At 53.0% G+C, this 15,727-nt stretch overlaps 1 protein-coding gene across 1 annotated transcript; it reads left to right on the top strand.

Annotated features, from left to right (window-relative positions):
• The first annotated feature begins 5,830 nt into the window (after positions 1-5,830).
• PTTG1IP (PTTG1 interacting protein) lies at positions 5,831-15,240 on the top strand. Its single transcript, XM_083868782.1, has 7 exons — positions 5,831-5,924; positions 8,534-8,586; positions 9,536-9,644; positions 12,293-12,398; positions 12,504-12,569; positions 12,937-12,983; positions 14,487-15,240. The coding sequence occupies exons 1-7, from the start codon at positions 5,846-5,848 to the stop codon at positions 14,528-14,530; spliced, it is 504 nt and encodes a 167-aa protein (XP_083724908.1). The 5' UTR covers positions 5,831-5,845; the 3' UTR covers positions 14,531-15,240.
• The last annotated feature ends 487 nt before the right edge of the window (positions 15,241-15,727 follow it).

Raw genomic sequence — 15,727 nt, 5'->3', positions numbered from 1 at the left:
CTGGAGCCTGGGGTAGGGGGGCACCCTGAGGGAATTTTTTTCCAAAGCTACGCCAAGAAGATGTTGCTATTAAAAGACTTTCTGGGTCCACGGTGTGAATCCTCAGCCAGACAGCTTATCTTGGGTTCAGCTTAAAGCCCTCCATGCCAGGCTGCTGCTGCTGCAGTCACTGGGAGAGGAGGAACGTTTGCCATATGCTGAGGGATTACTGTATAAAACGGAGATGCTTGGCTGCATGCCAAGGCACAGGGTTTCCAAATAGAGTCTGAATCCTGGACAGAAAAGTTCCAACTAAATATAGACATGACAGCCTCAGAGTTGACTTTTTTTTTTTTTTTTTTTTTTTTTTTTTTTTTTTTTTTTTAGTTCACTTGAAATAGCATGTTGACGGTTTTTTGTGCCCTGCTGAGGGGGCAGGTAGAGGCATGTTTACAAACACAGTTACAAACCCAAGGACATGGTGGGATGGGAACCTCACCCTTCCTCCTGCACACCCTTGAATGGTCCTGAGGGTGGAGTGGATGTGGGAGCAGAGCACTCAGGCTGTCTCCAGCCCTTGGGGAGGAACCAGGCAAGGTGTCCTCTTCCTCACACCCTGACCAGAAAGGTCTATCAACCTAAAAACCACTGCAGGCAGCCAAAAAACCTGGGGCCCATGATGACATGGGACAAGATGAGTGGGTGGCACCTGTGGAAACTCGCTCACACTCAGCTCAGCGAGGAGAAGCTTTGCTGGGCGGTTTCAGAAGAGCCAGCCCTGCTGCTGGGAGTCAGCAGAGATGGAAAGCTGAGAAAAACTCGGCAAGGAGATGGTGCTCTCACTTGGAAAAGGCGGTGTGGATTTTCTGAGCTTCCAGCCCTGCTCACACCTTTTGGAGATGTGGGCTGGATTACTCAGCCACAGAACTACTGGCAAGTGCAGCAAAAAAAAAAAAAAATTGAAGCCCAGAGCAGGATGGAGTAAAGGGAGCTCAGTGGCTTTGGGATGCAGCTGCTCCGGGTGCAGTAAGTGAAATGCTTTTGCAAAAAGCCCATAGAAAAAGTAACAAAGCCTAAATATCTGGGATGGGAAAGCAGGTGTTGGATGTGGTGGCTTCTCACACTGGCATGGAGTGCTGGGAAAAAGCATTGGGGGGAATTGGAGAGAACTCATCCTCATGAGCTGGCCACGTGTGCTTGAGGCAGTGGGATGCTGGAAGCTCTTTAAAGGGTTGGAGGAGAAAATTCCCAGAAAGCTGTAAGTTATTGGCTGTCTAACATCATATAGATATAAAATATAATATGAGAAAATGTTGTTAAGAGGCTTGATGACAGAAAGGAGGTGAGACAAGCCCCTACATGCATGTTGGATTGCACAGTACCCACAAAGAGCTGCCCAATACCTTCGCATTCCAAGCAGGAATTTATTTAAGGGTCAACAGTCCCAGGACAGCTGATAGGGATAAAAATTAGGCAGATGTCTGAGACAGACCTTAAATGAGGGTGGCCCTACAAAACATAGGATTTCTTAGTATCATATAACCAGTTGTCCAAAAGGGAAAAAACAGGTTTAAACTAATATAAAAAGGCAGGAAAGTGGCTGAGGTGGGATCCCACTCCAGCAGAGGAGCTGCCAGGAGGAAGAAGTCTGGCTCTGTAAAATTCCTGTTCCTAAACAATGGTGCTGGGAAGGTCGGTGACATGGGGGAGGTAGGGCTAATAATAACAAATACCGTTAGAGTTATACCTTACATAGAGAAAACTGCACTGGAACTGGCTTTCCAAGAGCCCGGCAAAAAGCTTTTGTTTAATTTATGGGGCTCAGGCTATTTTTAGCTGGCAGATCCTTGGGGTTTTATCTGGGATTGCTGCTCTGAGCCAGCAGCTGGAACATTTTAATTGTTTGCTCTGGATTTTGGGTGTGTTTTTTTTCTAAAGGGAGAAAGAGGAAAGCAGGTGCTGGGCTCTGACCTTGCTGGTCTCCAGATTTCCTTGGCAGCACCTTCCGGAGCGGGGAGAGCAAGCGGGTCTTGGAGCAGCTCTCTGCCTCCTGGGAGACTTTTTGGGGTGGTGCTGGGGGGGTCATCAGATGGAGCCCCTATCCTCCAGCCCAGCCAGGAGCCCGCATTCATCCCCAGCCCCTGCCCAAGGCCAGCAGCCAGCAGGTGAGAGAGCGGCTGGGGGACACCGTGTCTCCCCATCCACCGGTTGCTATGGAGGTCTAAAAATAGCCTGGGCAGTGCAACAAGGAGGGAGCATCCCCTTCTTCCAGGAAAGCCAGAGGCGCTGCAGGCCTGCGTGCAGCCGTGCTTTATTTGTCAGGAAAGCCCTTTGGTGTCTGCCTGGAGCGTGGATGTGAGAGGAGCCATCTGCTCGGGGACAGGAGGTGTTTACGCCAGCCCGGGCAGAGACGGCCTCTGTGGAGCCTCGCCCTGCTCGCAGCTTGGCCCCGGAGATGAAGGCAGACGTCTCTGTTTATGAAAACACCGGCTCCTCCGCTCTGGGAGCTCCCAGGGCAGCTCAGAAATGCGTCCTGGCTGGAGAGAGCTGGCATGGTGGGGTGGCAGCAGGGCTGCCAAGTGCTGGGCTGGTGTCCCTGCCATGCCAGCAGCCTCTCCAGGGCTGTGCCCAGGGCTGAGCACACTGCAGCCACAGGAGCCTGGCCGGGCAGGGGCTGGGGGGCTGCAGCCCATGGCAGAAACATTGGCCCTGTAGGGAGTCCCGGTGCTCCCCAGTGTGGGGACAACAAGAGGGTGTTTTGGGGTTTCCTGTACCACTGCCTGCACTCAAGGCTGCAGGCAGACACCTCTCCCTGTGCCCGTGTGAAGGTGCTGGTGAGTTGATGAGATAGAAAGGAGGCAATTAAAAGCACAGCAAAACACCTCGGCCTTGAATATGCTCCCAGGAGAGGGTGGAATACTCCAAGACCCCCATCTGCACTGACCCAAGAGAACATGAGATTGAAATTAAAGCAAAAACTTTAAGAAGTGTTTTTGAAGAATGGCAAAACCCCACAAGTTTTCAACTTACTTCCCCCCCCTCCCCTTTTATTTTTCTTTTTTGTCTCCCTACAGAGTAAGTCTTTTTCATTTGGATCCCGCTGACACAAGTAACCCCAGGGTTTGGGCTAAAACATCAGCAATCACCTCTTTCCATTGCCAGCCAGCATGGCAAGCTAATTTTAACCTCCCAAGCTCCCTCCTGTCTCCTGGAGGTTGTCCTGTTGCAGCCAGGGAGTGCTAGGAAATAGTGCATCGCCCACTCATCCAGCCTCCTTCAAGGGAAATATTTATATGATGCCAAAGAGAGGGTTTCCATGGCAGTGATGACTCTAGCACCGTCGCCTTGGAAACCACTTGAGGCCATCTTGAAGGGTTTGAAAATCCCCTTCAGAGACAAATAAGGAGAGGGAGAGGAAAGGCCACTGGGATCAGAGTGGCATTTTGGTCTCCCCTGGCTTTCCTTGCCTGCTCCCACTGCCTGGGTCCCTGCCCGTGCCACTGGGATGATGTGTAGTCCAGGTGTTGCTTCGTGGCTAGACCCAGGACAAAGGAATGAAGTGCTTTGCAAACAAAAATGGTTCAGTTGATGCTCCCTGCCACTTCCCAGACCATCCGGCAGTGACTCTGGTGTCAGGGCACTGCTCAGCCCCAGAGGGGGCTTCAGGGAGACTCTTCTGCACCAGCAAACACCAGGGTGATTATTATGTGTTATAATTTCACATTATGCCTGCCCAACGTCGAGCAGCAGCTGCTTTTGGAGCAGCAAAAGCACAGGTTCCATGTCTCTGACAGCCCTAGTCCCCATCACACGTGAAGAGCCCCGTGTTTCTCCTGAGGAGCTGCCAAAATCTGAGGCACAGGCAGGAGCCGGCTGCTGGCAGCAGAGCGCTCGCCTGTGGCGGTGGAAGGAAGGAAGGAACGCACCTCTGTGTCACGCACTTCCCCGGCTCAGCCCCCGCAGCCCGTGCTGCAGCTCCCACAGCCCGTGCTCAGCCCATCCAGCGCCTCTGGCCGCTTACGCTCCCGGCCTGCAGGAGCTCTGCCACCGGCAGCCGGCCCATCTGGCTCTCAAGGACACAAGAACACGGCAGGGAGAGCAAAGCTTTCGGAGCAGATGGATGATGAGCTCCACGATGCAGCTGGCAGCAGCAGAAGTGGCCAGTATTGCTGCTTGTTCAAGCTATGGGATCACTTTCTTTGGGGTTTTGCTGAAAAACATTAGTTATCTTCTTCATTTTGTTCAGGGTAATCTAGAGTGTTTTCTTCTTTCTGCCTGAGCTGCCCCCATGCCGAGAGGTCAGTGACTCTCCAAACCAGAGCTCTTCCCTGGCACCCACGTTTTGCTCTGCAGAGCTGCCTCCCATCCCCACCTATGGGTACCCCTCACCCCCACCTGTCCTCCAAAACCCAGCCAGCTTTACCACAGAGAAACAGCCGTGCAGTCCTTAGTTCCTCCACCAAAACCCAAGGGAGGGTCTGGCCACAGTGCCAGCACCAGGTTAACTCTCCATCCTGCTCCTGTGCCAGGCCTGCACCCTGAGGGGGGCATTTGGAGATGCCAGGGGAGTGCCCAGTTCACTCCTGACCTACAGCGTGTGAAAATCTTCATTTATATTGATGCAGCTTCTCATCCCTCAAATGTTGAAACACTTGAGTGTGAGGCCAGGGGTCTTTGGCTTTGCCCAGGAGGGAGCTCTTAGCATGCTGTGTGTCACAAAATTCATGCCTGGCCTGTGCTGACCCAGGTGCCAGGTTGGGATGCAAAGCTTGGAATTACAAGTGTAAATATTTACTCACGGGCACGAGATGCCCCAGCCGAATCAGGGCACCCAGATACAGTATTTTATGAGGTTCTTACATCCATCAAGCACTCAGGTATAACACAAACTGACTGAGCACTGACACCCACACTATCACATCTCCAATCACAGTAAAACTTGGCAAAGCCTCTCTCTTTCTGCTTTTCTATGGATCCAGAGTCCTTGAGCCCCTCTGGCTGCAGTGACTGACCTGTGACACCAGATAAAGCTGGGAGGGTCTCAGAGCCTGGGATGCTGTGGTACCTTGGTCATCCCAGGGATAAAGCTGTTCTTTATCCCTCGGGGGCTGCTCTAAGCCTCCCAAAAGCAAAGTCCTTCTCTCCAGGGCCGGGCTGTTTGTTTTACTTCAGCACGAACAATACCGAAGTCTGCAATAAAAACTCCACTACCTCATCACACTGCGGTGTGTCATGAGGACCAATATGTATTTTACCATTAACGTGTTTCCGTTCTATAAAGATGAACCACTGTGGGAAGGGATCAGGACCCTTTGGGCTGGGCTTCACAGAATCACAGAATGTGTAGGTTGGAAGAGACCTTCAAGATCATCGAGTCCAACCCAGCCCTAACACCTCAACTAGATCATTGCATCAAGTGCCACATCCAGATTTCTCATAAACACATCCAGGGATGGTGACTCCACCACCTCCCCGGGCACACTAGTCCAGTATTTATTCACTCTTTCAGTGAAAAACTTCTTCCTAATATCCCAACCTGTATTTCCCTCGACACAGCTCAAGGCTGTGTCCCCTCGTTCTGTCAGTTTGCACAAGGGCAGGCGGGGCTCTCCGGGGGGAGCTGTGCAAAGGCCGGTTCTCTCTCCCCTGCCCTGCCAGGTCCTCCTGCTGTTCCCGCGGGGGTCTGGCCCCCTCCTGCGGTCCCGCCGGGCTCCGGCAGCCCCGGGGGTCTCCCCGCCGGGGACAGCTCCCCCACCAGCCGGCGGCTCGGCCCCGCTGCCCCTCGGAGGGGCCGCCCCCGGCCCGCCCCCGGCCCGGCCCTACAATAGCGGCGGTGCCGCCCCGGTGTGTCCGGCCGCGCTCCGCCATGGCCCCGGCGCTGCGGCTGTGTGCGCTGGCCCTGGCGCTGCTGCCCGCCGCCCTCGCCGCGCAAGACCTGCCCGGAGGTAAGCGGTGACCGCCCTGCGGCTGGGGGGCTCCGGGCAGCCGGCGCTCCTCCCACAGAACCCCAAAATCCCGGCCGGGCCGTTGCTGTGGGTGCCGTTTTCGTGGGATGTCCGGTGCGGGGAGCAGGCGGGGACACCGTGGGCTGTGTGCCGGCACCCACCGGGTGCGGGGGCCACTGGGCAGGGCGCTGTGGCCACTCAGAATGGGCAGGGAGGGCCCTGACCCTCGCTGGGAGCTCCGCAGGGTGGGATCCGGTGCAGCCCTTCGAGTTCGGGAAAGTTGAGTGGGTGCTGCAAGTGGGGTTTTGCTCGCCGCTTTTCAAGTGTCCACTGCAATGGAACTTCCGTGCCCAAAGGAGCTGTGACTGCCCCATCCCTGGAAGTGTCCCAGGCCAGGTTGGATGGGGCTTGGAGCAGCCTGGGATGGTGGGCGGTGTCCCTGCCCATGGTGGGGGGAGTGGGACAAGATGGGCTTAAAGCCCTTCCTACCCAAGCCCTTCTATGATTCCATGATTCAGTGATGATAACAGCTCAGGTGAGAGAGCTGCTTACCTTCCCTGACCGGGGGGCAGTCACTGGGCAGCCAGGCTCCTGCTGATGGCCCTTTGGAGGGTGGGGGAGACTGGCTGGGGCATCCTCAGAGCAGGAAGGAGACGAGTGTTGTCAGATATGGATGGGTGGGGAGCAGCGGGTGTCCAGCTGCTCCTCCTTAGCAGGTGGGGGATGGAGCACAGCCTCCAGAGGTGCTGCACCAGCTGGAGAAGAAGCTGTAGCAAAGGGTGGGGATGACTGCCCTCAGAGTGTCCTGGGAAGTCTGCCCCCTCTTCCAAGCCAGGAACTGTTCTCCATGTGATGATGCCTGCAGGGAGGAAGTTGAGGAGCAGCATGTTTTTCTCTTCCTTCCACCCCAAGCCATTCACTTCACTCCTCTTGTAACCAGATGTCAAAAGCATTACCTGGGTGACTTCTAGCACAGCAAGAGCTGCTGTCCTCCCTCTGTCCCTGAGGGGTGCAGTGCTTCCTGTGCCAGCCCATGTGAGCTCTCTGCTCACCTGAGATGGGACATTTGGACAAACCGAACACTGAAGGGCTGCCGTGTCCTCAAAGCAGCCTGTTCCCAAACAGCTGTAAGTGGGTGGCTTTGACTTCATGACTTGGAGGATGATCCCCAGATAGGGATGCCAGGAGAGGGGTTATCCCTGGGGAAAGCAAGGCCCAGTTAAAACCACAGGTTCTGCTTTTGCTCACCACTGGCTTCCTGTGGTGTGGGAGGGTGTTTTGTGACTCCTGGTAAAGAGCAGTCCTGGGGCAGCACAGGCACCATTGTGCTTTTCCAGCCTCAGTTGAAGAAACAGGAAAGATGCAGCTTCAGAGTGTTTAAAATCTGCAATCTCAGCCTCTCTGTGTGTGTAAACACCCTTATCTGAGCTATGTTAATCAATTGCCCAGTTGTTTGGAGGGCTGCTCAGAGCATGTGACTGCTGACAGTGGGTCATAGCTGAGGGTTCCTGCCAGCTGGAGGGAGAAAATGCAGCTTTGCTGATTGTGAGAGTGGAAAACAAGCACCTCTGGGATTGATTTTTTCCTGATTACGACACTGCAAAGCAGTGATCCTTCATCCAGCAGTGAGTGGTCAGGCAAATGACCCCTTCCTTTTAAACCACTGTCAAACAGGCTGCTGCTTAGACTCTTCAGCAGGAGTCAGTTTTAAATGGCTCATTCTTGAGGGCTTGGCAAACCACCCTTCCTGAAAATCTGGGAAAGCACACCAATGAATTGCAGGTGAATATCGTGCAGGAAGACACTTTTCAAGAGCACTGCTGGGAGCTGTAGCTAAGCTCAGAATGGGGGCTGGACTGGGCCAGCTTGTCCTGTGTTCAGGTTCAGACCTTCTCCATTCCCCTGCCCAGCTGGATGCATCCTGTGGGGATGCCATCATCCATGGTGGCACTGGTCCTGAGAGCTTCCTGTGTATACAGAACTGGGGTCTTCCTCTGCCAGATGAGAGTGGAAACAGGTTCTGAACATGAGCACAGATTTTGGCTGCAGTGCTTTTCCCATTGCCTGGACTGTGTCCTGCTGAAGGAAGATTTGGATGAACTGGCTGGGGTAGGGTATGGCCCTCATGTACAGCAGGAGGCCTCCTGCAGGATCTGTAGCTCTGTGTCCCTGTGTACTCCTCTGCTTCTCTTGGTAGCAACTTCTGTGTCTGGGGCTTGTTTGCTTGAGCTGCTCCATCATCTGGTGCTGCAGGACTGTACCACCTACCCAGTGCTTGCCCTCATCCTCATAGGTCCCTCCAGACTGACTCTAGCTGTGTGCCCTGGCTGCCTTACTGCCATACCAAATGCTCAGGCTTTTAGGGAAATAAAACCCAAGAGAGGAACTCACAGCTTCGGGCTTTGTCAGCAGAGAAAGGCAGATGAACTTCCATTTGTGTTTGGGCCTCCCACTGTTACATGGAGCATGTGCTAAAGCTGGTGGCTCTTGCAGCAGCAGCATACATTGCTGCTGGTCCAGTGGTGGGTAGGAGCAGGCTTGGAGGAGCCCAGAGTTTTAAACCACTGAAGCTCTTCAAAGTCCTGAAGTGTCTTTTTTCCTTCCTGCAGATTGTGGCCAGTACACGAACAGGAGCTGTGAAGAGTGCCTGAAAAATGTCACCGTGAGTAGCAGCAGTGAGCCTTCCAACCTTTCACCATGCCTGAAAACGTTTCCTTCCTGGAAAGGGGGGCTGGTCCCCTGCCCTTGTCCCAGACATGCTGCAAATTCCACCCACCTATGAGGGTGAGAGGGCAATCCCTCTCTGGTGCTCTGGGAGGAGGTTGCTAGAAACTGGGTGGGTTTTGTTGTGTGCTTTTTGATTAGAGTAAATGAATTGCTGAGCTGCTTCCTCATGGATGGGCAATGTGCTTGGAGAAGGGACTGAGTGGGCTGGGCTGGCTGGTCAAGTTCTCCTCCAGCAGTCTGTGCCATGGCACTGGGTGGGTGCAGGATGTGTTACTGGTGTCCTGCCAGTCTCCGCTGTCTTATCGCAGATATCAGCAAACTTGAACTTGAGTCAGATCTTTCAGCTGATGTAGCCAGAACCAGTTTGACCAAACACTACTGAATGCTGGGGTTGGAGCCACCAGGAGAGGAGTTGTGCAAAGCTCTGCAGGTAGTCTGGTAGTGGCTGGGCACACGCACTCCTGCTCATCAGCTTTGTGTGTGTAGAGTGCTTTGTCTACAAAGCTTTCTTCTTATCCCAAAAATAAACATAAAGGATTTGTGTCATTAATTGTGCAAGCCATGGTGGGATTCTTAAGGCTGTCCTGTGCAGGGCAAGTAGTTGGCTCAATGATCCTTGTGAGTCCCTTCCAGCTCAGGATAGTCTATGATTCTAAGCCAGGAGAAGGATTCTCAGCATCTTTACTTGCTCTAGAACTCTGCACTCCCCTCACTGCCTCTCCAGGTGTGACCTGTGCTGTCACAGCTCTTACTCCTGTTGCTGCTGGGTGGTATCTGGTTCTCGTGAGCCAGCAGCAGTGGCCCTGTGCTGTGGCTGCTAAAGCAAAGCGTGGATCACTGGCAGTGCCCCAGTAACACTGTGCTGCCTACTTGCTGTGTTCCAGTGCCTGTGGTGTGCCAGCAGCAAGAGATGCACGGAATACCCTGTCCGAAGAATCCTTCCCCCGGCTGACCTGTGTGAGCTGCGCTCCGCGCGCTGGGGAGTCTGCTGGGGTGAGTGCCAGCCTGGGGTGATGACTCTGTGAGTGCTTGCTGCTGGTGGGAGGTTCCCCTGCCTCCCCAACTCTCTGGCAGTGTAGCAGTGACAGGCTGAAGTCAATCAGGGTTCTGCAAACTTCCTGAAGTGTGGGCAGGCAAGCGGAGTATGAGCAGTTCCCTGCCTTCTGGCAAGTAGGACCCGTGAGGATTTAGCTACTCCAAAATACATCCCTTATGCTTTGGTGTGATGGAGGCTCCAGACATGGCTGGCGCCTGGGAACAGGAGTGGAAGGTTCTCTGTGGGCCTGTGCAGCCCTTCCTGGTGGCTGAATCCCAGAAGATCTCTCCTCTGCAGCTGGCACATCACTCTGTGCACTGCTTCTGGCTGTTCATGAGGCTGCTGTACCAGGTGAGCTCCTGGAACCAGAGGTGTGGTGACTTCTCTGGGAACCTGTGTGTGCTTCTAGTGCTGAGTGTACTGTAGTCCTGCTCAGCTCTTACCCACCTGAGATAAAAACCTCTTTTAAAACTACCCCCTGCATATGCAGGTCTCCTCTGGGAGCTTTTTCTGCTGGACAGCTGGCTCTTGGCTGGCTCTCCTCCCTGCTGCTCTGTTTTCTGAAGGATTTCTGGAGACATTGGTACCTTGTTTAGACCAAGCTTAGTGCATGTTCATGCTCAGACAGGAGTAGCTTTTGGAGACTGGAGCTGGAAGGAAGCAAGCTGGGGCTTGGTTGCTGTCACCCACCCCCTTGATAAGGAGCCTGGAGCTGAATTGTTGCCTGTCATCTGTTGTGCTTGAGGCTGGGCTCTCTCATCTGCCCACAAGAGTTCAAACTGCTCTTATGCTTGTGGAGGAAGAATCTCCTCTTTGTGAGCCCTGTGGTATGCTTTTCTGAAAGTTCTGTAAGACCTTGAAATACCAGTTTTAATGTGAGCAGCTTCACAAAAGGTTTCATTATAGAAGAACACATTCCTTAGCTTGCAAAACTTGCTGTAGAGGAGATTAGTCCTGTGGGAGATTAGCTCTTACGTGAGCCTGCATTTTTGGTGTGTGTGAGTTAAGCTCTGTCATCAGCTGGAGGAGTGCCTGGTGCTCTGCCACAGATCTCTCTGTGTGGGAAGGGGGGGAGCTGAACCCCAGGCTCATCCTGAAAGCCTAGAAGGGTTCCAGAAGCATTGACGCTGCTGCAGGCTTTGAAAACAATTTCAGTGGTGAAGCCAGCTCAGCCTGGAGTACCTAAAAGAGGATCTATTTAGAACAGATAAAAGGAAGAAGTTTCTTACAATGAGGATGATGAGGCACTGGCACAGGTTGCCCAGAGAGATGGTGAATCCTGGAAACATTTAAGGTCGGGTGGGATAGGACTGTTGGAAGCCTGGTCTAGTGAATGATGTCCCTGCCTATGGCAGAGTCAGACTAAATGACCTTCAAAAGTGCTCTGAGCAGGTTCAGGTGCACTGAGATTTCTGTAACCTGGTGTTGTGTGCAAAGCGACTCCTAAACAAATATTTCCACAGGCTCAAGCCTCTGAACAGCCTGAATCATACTTGGAAGAAACTCCTCTTTGTTGTTGCCTGAAATCCTTGGCATCTAGATGTGTCAGTTTTAGCTGGTGTCTCTGCTGCCATTACTGCAGCAGCTTAGTAGGATGAGCAGGGACCAGGGCTCAGGGCTGCTGCTTCACCGTGTTCCAGCAGGTTTTGTTCTCTGTGTGGGTGAGCAGATCCCTCCCAGCCCCGGGGAGACATGGCAGTCAGGTGCAGGAAGCAGGACTTGGCCTTCAGCTGCCTGAGCAGCACTGCTGATCCCACGCTGATAAATCCCAACAGATCTTGTTTCAGTTTTTCTCTTGCCCAAGGACTTCAGACACCTCTGTGTCATCAGAGCACCTAAGTGCTCATCTCATCAGAGATTACTTTTGAGACTGCCTCTCATGGACAGTAATTTCTCCCTGTCAGAGGTCACTCCTTAGCCCTGAAGCCTTCAGTTGTTTTTTTTTTTTTTTTTTTTTTTTTTTTTTTTTCCTTTGATGGTTACTTTTTACCGGGATTAGCAATTAAGATAGCTTTGTCCCTGTTTCTCCCAGAGGAGTTTGACCTGAGTGCATTTGTCCTTGCCTTTCTTCATAGCCAGTAGCTGACACTCCTGTTAGCAGGTACATGTACTCAGCTGGTGTTTATTTGTGGGTACCAGCACTTGGTATATCTACAGCTAACAATGGCCATTTGCTTTCCCAGGTGGTTACACATCTCCAGCTCAGTGACTGAAGCTGCTGGTGACAGTAGTTATGTGTTTTTAAACAGGACAAGAGAAAATGGCTGTAGGATAAGAAGAAATGGCCTCAAGTTGTGCCAGGGGAGGTTTAGGTTGGATATTAGGAAAAAAAATTATTCACTCAGAGGGTGTCAGACAGTGGAAGAGGCTGCCCAGGGCAGTGGTAGAGTCACCATCCCAGGGAGCAGTTAAACAACACGGAGCTGTTGCACTTGGGGACATGGTTTGCTGGAAGACCTGGCAGTGCTGGGGGAACAGTTGGACTTGATGAACTTAGAGTGCTTTCCCAACATTAATGATCCTGTGATCCTATGATCCTATATTGTAACTCCAGGCAGCTGTGGCTGTGTGTGCTAAACAAAACACATTTTGTCAAATCCTGCAGTGAACTTTGAAGCCCTGATCATTGCAATGTCCGTGGTGGGAGGAACACTTCTGATCATGTTGGGGGTCTGCTGCTGCTGCTGCTGTTGTAAGAAAAAGAGCAAAAAGCAAGTATCAGGGGGTCCCCTGGTTGTGTGGAGCAGCTCAGATGCTGCCATGTGCTGCTGCAGAGCTGAGTGCTGAGTTCACTAAGGGGCTTTTCTGTCTACTAGGCCAGACAAGGATGATGAGAGAGCAGCCAGGGAGAGGGAGAAGAGGCGGGTGCGGCAGGAGGAGAGGTGAGTTTGTACCTCAGGCCCTGAGGCTGCAGAATGATTTGGCTCCTGTCTGTGCCTTCAAACACGATGCCAGGAGGCACGTGGGGCTCAACACATGCAGTCAGTGGCTGCTTCAGCCCTAGCTCACACACAAGCCTCCTGAGGAATGTCATGCTGGGGTGACTCGTGGATGTAGCATCACAAGTGTTGTGTATGCAACTCCCTCAGGGCTGCTGACTCTGGTCCCCAGAGCCTCCAGGAGGTGGGAGGCTGAGCGAACCTGCCAGTCTGAAGCTCCCTTGGTTGGGAATAAGCAAGGAGCTCTGGCTCTTGTTCCGTTTTGTATCACCAATTACTGACTCATGGCTTTCGTGTTTGCCTCTCGCAGGAGAGCAGAGATGAAATCACGGCATGATGAAATCCGAAGAAAATACGGTACAGTGCTGACATGAGTGATTGAAACTAAGCTTTAGATGAAGTTGCCTCAGTAACTCTGCCCCTTGCCATGGTTACAGCTGTAGATGAGAGCTGGTCAGCAAGGAAAACATGGTCCCTGCTTCTTTCGGCTCAGAGCAAGTGTAGAGATGCTGGGGTCATGGTGTGTGAGCCCACACAAGGGCTGTTCTTCCTGGGCAGGGAAGAGGAAGTTCATAATGTTCCCCAGAATGTGTCCTCCAAGCTTACCATGTGGGAGAAGCTGATGGAGCTTGACTGGAGGGGAGAAGCAGAAGCTGGCAGACACAGCACCATCATAATGCTGTTACTCTTCAGGCACAGCCCTCCAGCAGCTCTGTGGTGAGCAAGTGGCTGGGCAGCCTGCAGCCTGGGGCCAGATAGGAATCAGAATTCTCACAGCAGCAGGAGCACAGAGCAGGCACCAATCCCACCCCAATCCCACTGTGCTGTCAGCACACCTTCCCCAGGAGGTGTCTCAGTCCCCACAGCCTCCCTCCTGGGGCTGGACTGTCCCTCAGGTGAGTCCCATGGACTTGGGCCAGGTCTGGACCTACCTGAGGGGATCATCAGCTTGGAAAGAAGCAGGGAACAGCCAGTTCTTTGTGCAGAGTAGGGTCTCTCCAGCCTGCCCATTAGGGCTGCTGGAGGATCTGCCAGTGTCTGGCTGGGGAGCAGTTGGGCTCATGCATGCTGCCCTTGGTGGTCTCTGGCCTTAGGGGGAGCTGTAGGGAAAGCTAGAGACCTTTCCTCTGCCTGCAGCTGCTGCCTGCTGCCGGTCCAGGTTAGGCAAGAGATCCCAGGGCCTCTGGATGGGCTGGCTCCTTTGGGGAAGAAAAATCAGGCAAAACTGTGCCTGAAGGAGCTCTTGGTGGGGGAAGCACTTGCTGTGGAAGACCTGTGCTTTGGGGCTCTCTTGCCATGTCAGGGCTGTCTTGCTGCAGCCTGACCCCAGAGTTTGCAGTCTTGTCCTTTGTGGCTGTTCTTCTTCAAAAGTGTTGAGCTGGGCAAGCAGCAAACAGCATGGCACATGGCTCATTGCTAGCCCAAAAGTCAGCCCCACACCCTGTCTTGTTGTTTCCCAGTCTCAATGCAGGAGCAGGGAAGCAAGTCTTAAGAATAGTTTTAATTAAATTTATGTCTGGGCTCTCTGCTGATAAGTCCAGTCTGACAGAGGGGTTGTGCAGAGGGAACACTCTGGAAGATTAGTCAGACTGCTTAACCTGGGCTGTGCATGGACTGCCTGGGAGAGGAGTTTGCCATCAGGTCAGGCTTCTCAGTGGATGGCTCCTCTTGTGCAGAAGGGGAGAGTGAAACAGTGAGGACTGTGGGCACTGCTCAAGTAAGAGCAGTGTTTTGGGAGAACTGCAGCTGGGAGGCTTGAGGATGCTCAAATGATAAAGAGTTGTTTCCCAGGACTAGTTTTCTTGCTGGCTGTGACCAGTGTGGGAGCTGCTGTGTAAACAAATCTCTCCTCTCTTCTAGGCCTGTTCAAGGAAGAGAACCCTTATGCAAAATTTGAGAATTAGCATCTCCAGACCCACCTCTCCACTCTGGTGAACTGTGCCTTCTGCGGAGCCAAAAGTCTCCCCCACGACCACCGTGCCACTTCAACTACCACAATGGATGACTCAAATACTTGGTGACACCACTGTCCTCACTCCAGGTGCTTGGTGTGGTCAGAGCTTTGCTCTTGCCCTGCTGGTGCAAGAAACCGTGGTGGCAACATTGGAGGATGGTGCATTTTTTCTCACTCACCCCAGAGGTGGTTGTGGTGTCCAAAGCAATGCACATAACAGTCCTTGTCCCAGCCAAGGGCATAAGCAATGTCACATCTCCCTCACTCCTGCCTCACCAAGAACACTTCATGCACACAGAGCTAGGCTCTTCTGCTCTGCCCCCCCGTGTTTTTTTTTTCCTTTTAGTATATGCAAAAGCCAGCAAGAGTTTCCTGACAGGTCAGCAGGAGACTTTGGCACTCCAGGTGCTTGCACTTATCCCAGCACATTAGCAGTCCTCTCAAAGAGCACAAGTTTCTGGTGATCTAGTGCTTCCAGGAGGAAGGTCTTATGTGCACCTTCTCACTTGCAACTAATCTGGGGAAATGCCCCAACTCTCCTACCTCTCTGTGCCTTTCTAGAAAGGTGGTCTTTGGCTCAATGGCCACATCTATTAGCAATACTGTAAGTTTCAAGTGCATTTACAATATGCTGACTGTATATTAAACTGATTCAATTACTGTTCTGGTCTGAAAAAGTTTAATTCTGCATCCATGGCAGGCACAGGTTGGCAGTAGTGGCTGATGAAGTTGTCACTGTTACATGGCTCTGACTCATTGGGTGTAGCTGGGGGAGGCAGAAGCAAGGCTGCCTCAGGCTCTTGCTGGGCTTGAAAGGAGTCATCTCTTCCCACAGATGTTCAGGTGTTGGGAAGAGCTTGGCATGGAAGTAAGGCTGCTCTCTAAGGAAGGAGCTGGGTGTTCTGGCAAGAGTTTGACCTTTTGTCCCCTGGCAGTTCTAGTGAAACCCCTTGTGTACGTGGGGTGGGGGCTCAGACTGCAGCCTGAGCTGTGTAAGGGAGCTGGGGTGGGAAAGGGGATGGAGCTGCCTGCTCTGGTGCCTGCCCAGGGCTGGCCAGGCAGCACCCACAGCCCCTGTGCAGGGACCATGAGAGTCGGGGCTGAGGAAAGCTGCCTGTGGCCTCCTGCCAGGCAGGAGGACTCCCTG

Source organism: Zosterops lateralis (genome assembly GCF_965231275.1).
Source record: "Zosterops lateralis genome assembly, chromosome: 10".
In the NCBI taxonomy this organism is placed as follows: Eukaryota; Metazoa; Chordata; class Aves; order Passeriformes; family Zosteropidae; genus Zosterops; species Zosterops lateralis.
Note: the sequence above shows the minus strand (reverse complement) of the source record. Positions and strands in the feature narration are given on the sequence as shown.

Excerpts from the sequence above, each read along its gene's own strand:
- PTTG1IP (XM_083868782.1), top strand. The coding sequence starts at position 5,846 with ATGGCCCCGGCGCTGCGGCTGTGTGCGCTGGCCCTGGCGCTGCTGCCC. Across the intron at positions 8,587-9,535 it reads AGTGCCTGAAAAATGTCACC|TGCCTGTGGTGTGCCAGCAG; the intron begins GTGAGTAGCAGC and ends GCTGTGTTCCAG. Across the intron at positions 9,645-12,292 it reads GCGCTGGGGAGTCTGCTGGG|TGAACTTTGAAGCCCTGATC; the intron begins GTGAGTGCCAGC and ends CAAATCCTGCAG.